General features: G+C 36.1%; 1 protein-coding gene across 1 annotated transcript; it reads left to right on the top strand.

Moving 5' to 3' along the window:
- Positions 1 to 7038: 7038 nt before the first annotated feature.
- LOC130975373 (uncharacterized) lies at positions 7039 to 12902 on the top strand. Its single transcript, XM_057900179.1, has 5 exons — positions 7039 to 7063; positions 7278 to 7289; positions 11533 to 11717; positions 12189 to 12317; positions 12642 to 12902. Exons 1-5 carry the CDS (start codon positions 7039 to 7041, stop codon positions 12765 to 12767), a joined length of 477 nt encoding a protein of 158 aa, XP_057756162.1. The 3' UTR covers positions 12768 to 12902.
- The last annotated feature ends 21 nt before the right edge of the window (positions 12903 to 12923 follow it).

The following is a 12923-nucleotide window of genomic DNA, read 5'->3' as shown; positions in this document are numbered from 1 at the left end:
TAACAGCAAATATTTCTATCTAACCTATCATGCAAAATTTAAATTTAAACTAACTAACAGACAATTACAGTAACTACAGAAATGAACAGTTAAAAGAAAAAAAACAGAAAAATCAAACAGAAATAGAGCAGGAACCTGGGAGCTGGGAGGAACTGTGAAGGGAAGGAAAATTGGGATTGAGAGAAGGACTGTGAAGGGCAGCAGAGGTAGAAGCTCGCACCGCCGGGGACGGTGGCGGTGAGGGTGGCCGGCTGTGGTGGCAACGGGAGAATGAGAAACTGAGGGAAGGAGGGTCGGCGATGGTGAAAGAGGAGAGTGATAGGAGAATGTGAAGGAAGGAAAGAGAGGGAGGGGGCCGCCGAGTGTTGCCGCCGGCAGTGATGATAGGGTGGCGGCGGAGAGGGTGGTTACGGTGAGAGGGGTGAGAGACTGCGGCGGAGGGAGAGGGTGGAGGAAAGAGAGAGAGCACGAAGTGAGTGGGAGAGAGAGAGATTAGGTGGTGATGAGAGAAGAAGAAAGAGTGGCCGTCCGGTGGTGGCTGCCGGCGGTTATGGCAGAAGAGAAGAAGATGGTGAGGGAGAGGAGAGGAAGAAGGTGGGTGCGCGACTGCGCAGTGTGCGTCGCGTGCTAGGGTTATCTCATTTTTGAAGCGACGCGCGCGCGCACCTTGCGCGTCCGCGTGCATTGAGGGAAATGGAGATCCACGCGTGAGCGTGCAGTGCACTCTAGCGTGGGTTGGAAGATTATGCAACGGTGCGTGCGCGTACAGTGCGCGCACGCGTACATGAGGTTGGGCCTGAGGCTTAGAGTGGGCTTGACGCATGCCTAACTCTTGGGTCAGAAGCCTAGAGTGGTGGCAGCATGTAAGGGACGCGTGCGCGGCAAGCGCGCGTCCGCGTACATTGACGATTTGTGATAAGGCGCGCCAGCGCAATGCGTGCGCTCGTGTCTGTTCCTCCTTGGGCATATGGACACGCACGCAGCATGTACGCGTCCGCACGGGTTAAGTTGGGCCAGGGGCTTAAGGATGGCCCAGAGCTGGCTCAACTCTCTGGGGCTTGGCTCAAAAATCTTGCGGCAGCAAATCGACGCGGACGCGGCATGTACGCGTCCGCGTACATGTCCTTGTTCCTATAATCGGCGCGCACGCACGTTGTGCGCGTCCGCGTGGGTTGCGTTGGGCTCAGGGCATGATGTTTGCCCAAGATAGGCCCAACTCTCTGGAATGTGGCTCGTGGTGCATTTGCACAGGGACGCGTGCGCGTACATAGTGCGCGCGTGTCCACCCCCCCTTTTTTTTTAAGAAACATTTTTTTGCTGGGTGCTCCCCATACTGTTCACAACTCTTTATTCAATCAACCATCATACAATTCACAAAAAATGCAATTTGATATTATTCATCTACTACTAAACACAACATACATGTGACTAAGCTAACAATTAAATTGTACAAACAAATTTGTATGAAACATCTACCTACAATGGCAACTCAAATCACTTATTAAGCAAATTTAAAAGAGAGTGGAAAGAGTTTACTATGGTGGGGTGTCTCCCACCTAGCACTTTTAGTTTAAGTCCTTAAGTTGGACATTTTGAGATGCTTGTTGTCATGGTGGTTTATGTTTGTACTCATCCTTGAATCTCTAATGATCCATGCTTCTCAATTGGTTGACAGAATTTCCAACCGTCTTCATCAAGCTTGGGCAAAGTTCTACCCAAGATATGAGTCCCCATAGTTGGTCTTCACATAGCGAACCGGGATCCCATATCTTATCTTCACACCCGTCCGTTAGTTGAGTTTCCTGATATTTCCGTACGGGTGGTTGACATAAGGGTGATTGGCACATAGAATTCTCTTTATTCCACCAATGCTTCCTTCTAGACCCATATACGGTGATTTCCGTTCCATCTTCATTCCCATACCTTAGAGTCTTGACCTTTATGATTTTTATACCGAATTTCCAACCACTACACAACTCGCTCTTATTCCTAACTCCACAAAGAGCTCTAAGTTGACCATCATTTTCAATTAAACCATATTCAAGTGAGAAGGTGAAGCTTAGGGATAAGAGTTGTACCCACTTGAATGTTGTGATGGATGGTGCTTTGGGAAGGGAGACCTCCCCACACTTAGACAATGCAAGGTCTACTTCTTTAGGCTCTTCTTTGGTTGCTTCCACCTCTTCGCAAGCTTCTTCAATTTCAAACTTTTCCCTTTTTCCACTTGGCTTGGTGTTGTCTTCAAGAACTTCATCTTACCCAATGGGAGGTGATTCAATTTTGGACAGAAATTCATGGACGAGTGAATTCATCTCTTGATCAACCTCTTCATATTCTTCAATTTCAATATACACCATGCCATTTCCGTCTTCCTTGGGAGGTTGTGCACACTCTTTTATAATTGTGGCTTCATGTCCAATGGGAGAGGATTCCATTGTAGAGAGAAATTCATCCATGATGGAATCCATTTCTTGATAAGCTTCTTCCAAATCTCCAACGATGGTATGCCTTGGAGGTTGCGCACCCTCCTCAACATCGATATCAAGCTTCTTGGAAGGGTGCTCCATGATGCTACATTCCCATGGACTTTCAACATTTCCTAAATCTTCAACCACTTCTTCTTTTTTTTCAATGATCATAGGCTCCTCCAAATATTCTAACACAAAATTCGACTCCTCCTTCTCCACCGGATTTTCTAATTTCTCCTTCATACTTTGCTCTTCTTTTGACCTTTCCCATGTGGTTACGGAATTGCTTTGAGTCTTCAAACATTGGTGGGCTAGAGTATGCACCACCTTGGTCAAATTGGCCACAAACTCAAGTGTATCCCGCTTCATGGCTTCTTGTCCTTGAAGTAACAAAGTGAGAGGATCGTCTATTGGGGCTTGTGGTGGGTAGGAGGGTTGATCATTTTGGAGAGAGGGTTCATAATAGGAAGGTGGTTCTTCTTGGTAAGGTTGTGGAGATTGTGTGTATTGAGGTGGTTCTTGGTAGTAATCTTGATAGGGTTGTGGTGGTTCTAAGGGTTCTTGCTCATAATTGTCATGAGAATATGGTATGGATGGTTGGTCATTTGATAGATATGGATTATAGGAAGGCGCTTGATATGGAGAGGCTTGTGAGTATGGTTGAGGTTCATGTTGAGGATGAGATTCATAGGCATATGGTGGTGGTTCTTGAAAGTCACAAGGTGATTCACCATAGCCATTGGATTGATATGCATCATAGAGTGGTTCTTCTTCAAAGTGCATGGTTGGAGGTTGTTGCCATGAGGGTTGATCATATGCATATGGCTCCTCCCACCTTTGAATGTCCCATCCTTGATACACATCTTCATTGTATCTCTCATTTCCTACAACATAGTTGGAACCAAACTCATAGCCAAAGTGAGAATTCATGGTGGAAAAGCAAAAATAAAACTAACAAAATCTAGTAAACAAGCAAAAGACAAGCTATTTACAATATTCACATATGTACAATAACCAATAACATAACACCATTGCAAATCCCCGGCAACGGCGCCATTTTGATGATTTGATTTTTGACGGTTTAGAATTTAACTAATGAAATCTCGTTGTAAAGTATAGTTTCTAAACCAAACAATAATCCTTTCATACAAAAAGTTGTTTGTCACTAGTACAAACCTCTAAAATTTATAAACCGAAGTATTTAAACCTCGGGTCGTTCTCCCTAGGATTTACAATAAAGTGTCTTGTTATTGGTTGTGTGTTATTTTGGGGTTTTTGAGATTATAGACAAGAATTATAAATGGCAAAGGAAATAAACTAACAACTAACAAAGCTCTTGACAAGATATGAGAACTAGAAGTCCTATCCTAGTTATCCTTCTCAATTGTGATGAGAATTGTGTATTGCTCCCACTTAGTTAACCTCTACCATGGTGGAAAGTCAAGTGGATGAATCAATTTGATTCCTCAAGTCCTAATCAACTCCTAAAGGAAAGACTAGCTTTAGAGGCATTCAAATCAATTAGCAACTTCTAATTATCAACCAACAAAAGAATTAGATAACTCAAGAGTCACTAATTACTCTACCTAGGCCAAGAGGAACAAAACCTACACTAAAATTCAACCAAGCATTTCATCAAACACTTGGAAGGCACAAAAGAAAAGCAAAGCAAATTGACAACATGAATAGAATCTAACAACATTCAAATGTAAAGAATTAACAACAACAATTAAAGGAAACAAGATCTACATGAATTACCTCTTATTGAATTGAAAGAAAATGGAAGGAACAATAGTAGATCTACAACAAAACATAAGAACAACATAAAGGAAATTACAACAAAAGAATAGAGGAAGATGAATGTAACAACAAAGAATTGAAAGGTAGAAGTAGAAGAAAGCAAAGATTAAAATCTAGATCTAAGAACCAAACCTAATCCTAATTCTAGAGAGAAGTGAGAGCTTCTCTCTCTAAACTAATCCTAAGTATATTCTCTATATGCTTCCCTAATTGACTAACTAATTGATGATTGATTATCATCCCCTTAATCCTTCATCCTTTTATTCCTTTCCCTTAGCAATTGGCGCCAAAAATGGGTTCAGAAACCCTCTCAAATCGCCAGGCACGTGTTGCATTTGTGAGGTCATGTGCCGTCATCGACGCGTGCGCGCACGGTACGCGTGCGCGTCCCTGGCTTCTTTCGCAATGTGCGCGCGAGCGCCTTGTGCGCGTGCGCGTGCATGGCCTAGATCAATTCTTTGGCTTTTAGTGCTTCTCTCCACTTGCATGCTTTCTTCCTTGCTCCCTTGATCCATGCCTAACCTATTTCATCCTGAAATTACTAGCAAGCACATCAAGGCATCTTATGGAATCAAAGAAGAACTAGAATTCATCAAAAAAAGGCTTAAAAAGCATGTTTTTACACTTAGGCACAAATACGGGAGAGATTACAAAACCATGCCAATTCATAGGTTAAATGCGAGAAAAGGTTATCAAAATACCCTAAATTCAATACAAGATAAACCTCAAAAATGGGGTTTATCACCGATCCGAAAGCCTTGCGGATCGGATCCATATCCGCAATTTTCGGATCGGATTCGGATAAACACCGCGGATATGCGGATCGGATCTGATCCATGGACACCCCTAAGAAGAATAAAAATAAAAAAGAGAAGAAATTAAGAAATATATAATTTTTTGTTTTGTTTTTTAGTTTATCATTTTTGACAATAAACACAACGTTAAAAAAAAATTATGTATAAAGAAAAAAGGAAAAAAAACAACATTCAATTTAAAACTTTAAAAACTTTGTGTCAAAATTAAATAATTTTTGTATCAAAATTAAATTGTTTTGGTACTATTTTTTATGAAAAGAGAAATAAAAAACGTGATTCCATACGCATATGTATGAGCAATTTTTGATGAATTTGAGTTGATTTGATTAATTTGGTTTATAAAAATATTTGGATATGGAGTTAGATTGATAAACGAAAATGGTCTGCAAAACATAGTAAGTTAAATACTGCAAACTTAAATTAAATATAGCAAATGAAAAGTGAAAATAAAATAAAAATATTATTCTTATATTAAAATTAGTCATTAAAATCAATCATCAATATATTTATATATATAATTTAATTTATTTTTTATTTTATATTAATAACTAATTTTAATATACACATACATAATTAAAAAAATTATAACAAATAAAAACATCATATTCAATAAAGATGTACATACTTCCATATTTGGCATCTGGTAGGGATGACAACGAGTCCCCATAAGGCGGGAATATGCCCTACCCCTGGCCCCCCTTCTCCAAAACATGTCCCTGTCCCCACTACAGTAACGGGGACTCCGTATCCACCGGAATCTCCGCGGATATCTGCGAATTTTTGTAAAAAAAATAATAAAAAAAATAAAAAATAAAGATAATCCCAAATTATATTAAAAAACAACAAAAAATAATAATATATATATAATCCATAAACAACCAAACATAATTCTCAAACCTTCTTTCATCCTGTAATAGCTGTAATGGTAGTGATAGTAAAGTCCAATTTACTTAAATCCTACAGACATAAATTACAGAAATTACAAACATAAGTCATGCAAATCAGAATCAGAATAAAAAAGATAAATCATAATTAACCTAACTCAAAAAGATTATAACACAAACACATAAATTATATAAATCAGAATTAAAATCAGAAACTATAACATAAACACATAAAATGACATAAAAAAATTCTAAATAAAACAAATTCGGAATCATAGAAATAAAATTAGTCTATCCATAATAGAAGAGGAGATGAGACCATATAAAAAATGTAACCGATTCTTTCCTTTGTTTGAGTTACTGGCCATCCGCCGAAAGTTTTAGGTTTAATATCGATATTTTAGCAACAAATCCAATAAATCTAAGTGTAGTGCTTAGTGTATTGGATTTTTTTTAGAAAGGGAGTGTGTGCGAATTATTTATTTCAAGAATATGTTAGATATAACCAACTGCACTTTTTTCTTTATATATATAAATAGGAAAAAGTGCATGATCCCACGAATTACTTCTGAAAAAAAAAATCTAGTTTTAATAAATTAAAAAAAAATTTTAAGAACCATAGCATTTTGTGATTCATTATTAAATCCACTTTGATTCTCTATAAACTAACAATTTTGGACTATTACCATGATTAAAGTAAAGCTAGGCATAGACAGTTTCAAATCTAGATGCAGTATAGTATTCTTTCTACCACCATGTTAATATAAAAAAATGGTTTTAAAAAAAAGATAGTTAAAATCTTTTTTGATTTAAAACACTCATGTCGATAAAATAGTTTGAATTCTCTTTAACATAAATAATAAAAATTAGAATCAAAATAAAAAACATAAATTATAGTTAACCTAACTCAAAATCAAAGTAAAAAAAAAAGTAAAATTTTTTATGCTTCAAACCACAAACTAAAAATTAATATCAAAATCACAAATGCTTCAAATCAAAGTGAAAAAGAACATTCAGAAGCTACTTACTAGAAGGAAGAGCAGAGGCTTGGACGCTCCAACGGCAAAGACGATGAAGACTGAGAAGCGGCATAGAGGTTCGGATGCTTGGATGGTGACGAATCACTGCTGCTGTGACGTCGAGACTGAGAAGAGAGGATCTTAGCGTTGTCGGTGAGGGACTGAGGGTAAGAGGTGGCGGTCGGCGGTCGGCAGTGATGAATCCGTGAGAGAAAATAATTTGAGAGTGATAGAGTCTTAAAGAGTATAGAATAGAAGAGAGGAAGGTAACACAGTGTGAGTAACAACTAGGGTTTGCCCCTGTTAAATCTTAAAAATAAAAAAATAGGGTAAAGTACTAAATTGGTCCTCTACGTTTGGACGTAATTCTGTTTTGGCCCTTAAGGTTTAAAGTGTCCTATTTGAATCTAAAAAAGTTTCATTTAACTTCAATTTAGTCCCACTAGAGGTCAAAGATAAATAATTAACGAAATGTTCTACATGACAACAGTATAAGAACAAGGTCGATAATCTAGAGAATAAGTACAAGCTCTAAAGGCACACAATCAACCGTGGATGCATCAATACATTTATTTATCATTTTTCTTATAATTAAAATGAAATATTTTCTATAAAACTAAAAAAAATATTAAATACATGTATTGATGCATTCACGGTTGATTTTGTGCCTCTGGAGCTTGTACTTATTCTTCAAATTATCAACCTTGTTCTTATACTGCTGTCATGTAGGACATTTCGTTAATTATTTATCTTTAACCTCACAATGGGACTAAATTAAAGTTAAATGAAACTTTTTTGGATTCAAATAGAACACTTTAAAACTTAAGGATCAAAACAGGATTACGCCCAAACGTAGGGGACTAATTTAGTATTTTATCCTAAAAAAAATATATAAAGAGTCTACTGTAATAATGTGCGTGTCCTGTCTCTGTATTTAAAAAAAATAATTTATGTGTACAAAATTTATATTATTAAATATTAATATAATAAAAGTTATTGTATTATATGAATTTAATCTATTGAGATTGAATAAAATTATATTCGTTCAACTAAAAAGTACAAATAATAATAACCCAATTATCTAATTATTTAAATTTAAATCTAACTTTTTAAATATAAATAGATTATTAGTATTTAATAGTTTTTCTTAATAGTTGATTGAGATAATATATATATATATATATATATATATATATATATATATATATAAAATATTTAGTTTTGGCAGTGTTATATATATTTAATAATTATTTTTGTCTAAAAGACTTCTACCATAAGTACAATAAACTCTTCAGTTAAATAGTAAAAAATTGTTGAATAATTATTTAATAGAAAAAGAAATAGTTTCTATTCCTATACATATATATGAAGAGAATTGTGATTATTTTATTTGAGAAGATGTACCCGTATCAGACTTGGTCGAAGAGGGAGTGTCTGGCTTACCACCCTCTTGCAGCTGAGTAGCTCGAGTTTGGGCATTCCTCTTGGCCTCCTTAACCTTCTGATAGGCCTTAGAACCGTTTTTCATTTTTTCTACAAAAAAAAAAGCAAAGAGATATCAACAAAAAAGTCAGAAAAACAAGCAGTTTTCCATAAAATAGTAGTAAAAACTACCTAGCTCGGTACGGACATAATTCGGTGTTCTAAGAAGGAATTTTTTAGTGTCAAGGTTTGGAGCCCGTCCCCAAACCTCTCAGAAGAACCCGACTATAGCCTCCTCGACTTCATCCAAGTCAACCAAGTTATATTTCTCAACAGGAGCTGCCTCTACCCAATATAATTGGAAACGAGGCTCATTATTTTCACTCAAAAAGAAGGGATGGTGACCCTCAACAGTGCAGACTTTAAAAAAGAAGTTCTTAAAATCAAAAAATGACTCGTCAAAAATAGATAATACCTTCCGAACTTAGATAGCTCGGAAGGAAACCTATTTTTGCTTGTTCGAGATGGTACTGAAGGGTTTGGTGGGATGAAATAAAAAGAAAAATATCTTCTAAAAAATCAGAAAACTAAGCTCACAGCTCACGAGCTGGTAGATCTTCATAAAGCCCCAAGAATTTTGATGCCTTTGGGAAGGAGCGACTTTACAATAAGACAAAACTTCAGTTTCAAAATCTGAAAAAGGAAATACCATCCCAAGTCGGGTAAAAAGGCAATCATACATGAAAATAAAATGTCTTTTCGAATCAGCAACTCGGCCAAAACAAACTCGGTCTTCAGGGTCAGGGGCCACTAACTCATACTTCACCTCATCATCCTTAGAACTATAAATCCTATGATGTTTATGGAACTCCTCTACAAAAACACTCCTAGAGGAACCGAACACAAAACCGAAGAGTCTACCCATTTTAACAAATCTTCAAGAATCTTGGAAGACATTTTTGAGGGGATTGGACGAGACACATAGAAGAATATACCTACATTACACAAAAAAAACATTATAAACAAGTTCGAAACAAAGCAAACTTTCTTTTTGTAAATGGGTGCAACCAATAGCCACAAAGAAATCATCTTTAAAAAAACACAGTAATTTTGGGGACATCCTAGCACACACGGGGAATCACGACATCAATACGGTAGCAAAAATACACCAAAACTACCTTAACCTCCATAAAACTATCAACAGGTGCAGCCTCGTTGGCATAGATTCCGCATTTAAACAATGGACTCTAATACAGTGAAAAGCACTACATAAGCAGAAAAGGAAGTTAACCTCTTTTCTCGAAGAAGTTGAAGGAGGATAATGGCATGGTAGAAGCAGCAAAGAAGTTTCCCAAAATGCTCCACATTCTTTAAGGTTCTTCAAAGAAAGAACAAAATTTCAATGCAAGGAGTTTTGAAGGAAAAAGAGGGGCTTGAGAAAACGAAAGGGAGCGAGTATCACAGAGGGAATGGAGAGACGAAAAAAAAGAAAGAGAAAGGAAAAGAGTATTTAAAAGACCCAAGGGACAAAACTGTAAAAATCCCTCCCCTCGTTAAAGAACGTGCACAGTTACAGATGTAATTGCACCCCACATGTCAAAGAGAAAAGCCAACAGACACAACAATCGGCATTATACAATCTCGTCTATTTTTTGACTTGAACACAGAAACCGACTTGAAAGACCCGATGTGATAATCATAATCCTTGGTGTCTACCCGATTTCATTTATATTTGAATCGGACTTAAAGCAAAAGATCAGACTCAAACAGAGACACTGTTCATACTTGACCCAAAAATATAAGTCAGACCTAAAAGCACATAAAAGCCCAAAAGACATATACCACATAACCGACATCTTGAGAGGTCGGACAGAACACTACGAGGTGATAACTCCCCTCTGAAGGAGTTATAACTAATCTCAAATATCTCTCACCCACTTCTGGAGGATAAATCTCAACAACCCTTAGATAAAGGGACGGTTATCCATCACCAGAAGTAGAACTACTCCAACGATAGTTATTGGCTCATCACCTATAAATACACTGACACCCTCAGATATACTTAAGTTCCAATATACTTAAACATGCTAAGACCCTTGCTGATTTAGGCATCAGAGTGTTTTGCAAGTACCACCCCCTTCTCCTCACAAACAACTCGGACGATGGCTGCTTGAAGCAAGATAAGTCGAAAATCACCTCACTCAGAATTTAAACTTCACGTTCAAGTCCAAGCCCACTCAATATTTTAGATAATTCTCGGAATAATAAAAAAATAAAAAAATAACTAAAATATGCTTAGCTTGTATTACCCTGCAACAATATATATATATTTTCAAACAAGTAATAATATATATAAATGGCCATGGCAGTACACATACAAAAGAATTGCAACCTAAACGACATCAAAAGGAGAACATATTATATGTGTACAACAGTAATAGGCAGGACCATAAAAGAAAATTTTGTGTTTATCCATAATATATATAACTTCGCGATGCAATAATATTAATGTAAGCAAGGCATATATAAACATATTTTGATCGGGAAGTTAAATTCAAAAGAATAACAAAAACTTAATATTTTTTATGATTAAATTATGGATGACTCTGATATCATTTATTATAATAAATTGTTTTATTAATCTAGATCATTCATATTGAATTACTAAGAATTATATATATCATAGTGTAGAAGTATACTTTTATTTATAAAAATTAAAAATTAAAAATTAATAAAATAGTTGTCTCAGTCTTCCTCCACCAAAATCTTTTTTATACCTAATATGATGGCTGAATTGCAACTCCCCTGATCGGAAAAGAGTTGTTGAGGCAGCTTTGGTATATTAGAAATCCAAATCCTAAAGCCACTATTTATATTTGACCATAGCACCCATTAAACACTAAAATCCAAATAAAAATATTATCTAAAGTCCATAAATATAATATCTAGTTTTATTCTTATTTAATTCAAAATCAAAAATAATTATGACTTATTCAATTTAACATTTATAATAATAAATGAGATCACCATTATATAAGTTATTTAATTTGAAATAGCATAATTTATAATTACAATTAATATATGTATTACCTACAAAAAAAATTAAAAATTTAAATGATTTCCTAACAATTATTTGATGTTGTTGCAGCTGTTGTCTTCTACCATGGATTTGTTCTCTGGTGTCAGAGGTCGGAGATACTTAGCCACTATCCATATGGATCATTTGATGCTGAGTTGGAAAATGGATTTAAATTCCTTGTTGAAAGTTACGTTTCTCACGTTGAATTGGAAAGACCAAAGCGTATAAAGGTAGTTCATTTTCTCTACTCAGAATGATTATGGTTACTTTCTCTTTTTTTTACAATTAAAATCTGTTGGACTCTGCTTCTATAAAAATGTTGGCAGTATGTTGTTCATGCCAATGCAATGGAGTCGCTTTGCCAATATGTCGTCGCTACAGAACTCTACATAATGTATTACGTCATCAGTCATTGGTATCACTCTGATGTGAAAATTGCTAAAAGAGTTAAGAGTGTATCATGTTACATCTCAAAACTAGAGGCGGCGAAAATGCACGTGTTATTTGGGCTTTTGACAATTGTTCCACTTCTATGGAGTGGGTCAAGCCAAGTGACCACTAGCAGGATTAGGGTTGGCTGGTTTGTTGAATGGGGCAACACGAAATCAACTCGTTTATGGCAATAGAATTTTGTTCTTTGTTTCTACTGATTGCTATTTTGTTCTGCTTATAGCCTTATACTTTATATTTTGTATTTTTAGACAACTGTTTCACAGAGTACACTGTTTGATCATTTGATAAACATATGGGAATTCAATCCATACCCAATTACAGGGAATTGCAATCTTTATGTTTTGGTGGATTTCAAGTTTCAGTCACCTCTTCACAGATAGGGATGGTTCTGTCATTCTATATCTGTCTTGATGAACTTGTTTTAACTATCATTATGCTTTTTTGGAATCAATGTTCTGTCCTCACTTTTATGTTTTTCTTTCCCTGACTTTTGAGGCCTTAATTAGTTAATTCATGTGTGCCAAGGGTTTATTTGCTGAGTATCATGACCAGTAACTTGACATGACTAACCCTCTTATATGCATGCATCTGTGTTCATACAATCTACTATGCAGCCCATTCCATCACAATAAACCCCGCTAATGTTAATATTTTTATGTATTTTTCGGGTGGTGACTAATCAATGTTCCTTTTCTGTTGGTCAGATTGCATCTATGTTCTTCAAGGAGGTAGCCTCTAGGATAGTTGGTTCATTTACTAAACATTGCCGTTTAATATATGGACCAGAGGTGCAGGTCCTTGAAAGGTCATATAGAAAAATGGCATAATTTAATTGGTTTGAATATCAGTTTCTTGCCTCGAACAGGACTAAGATCAATTTACAGGTTCAGCATTAATTGGGAAGGTTTTTGATTGTGTGCCTCCCAATACTGAATGAATACGATTGATCATTTCTGTTTTTAATACCCGATGATATTTGTAAT

The sequence above is a fragment of the Arachis stenosperma genome, chromosome 4 (assembly GCF_014773155.1).
Source record: "Arachis stenosperma cultivar V10309 chromosome 4, arast.V10309.gnm1.PFL2, whole genome shotgun sequence".
Lineage (NCBI taxonomy): Eukaryota > Viridiplantae > Streptophyta > Magnoliopsida > Fabales > Fabaceae > Arachis > Arachis stenosperma.
The sequence above is the reverse complement of the archived record's forward strand: the minus strand, read 5'-3'. Positions and strand labels throughout refer to the sequence as shown.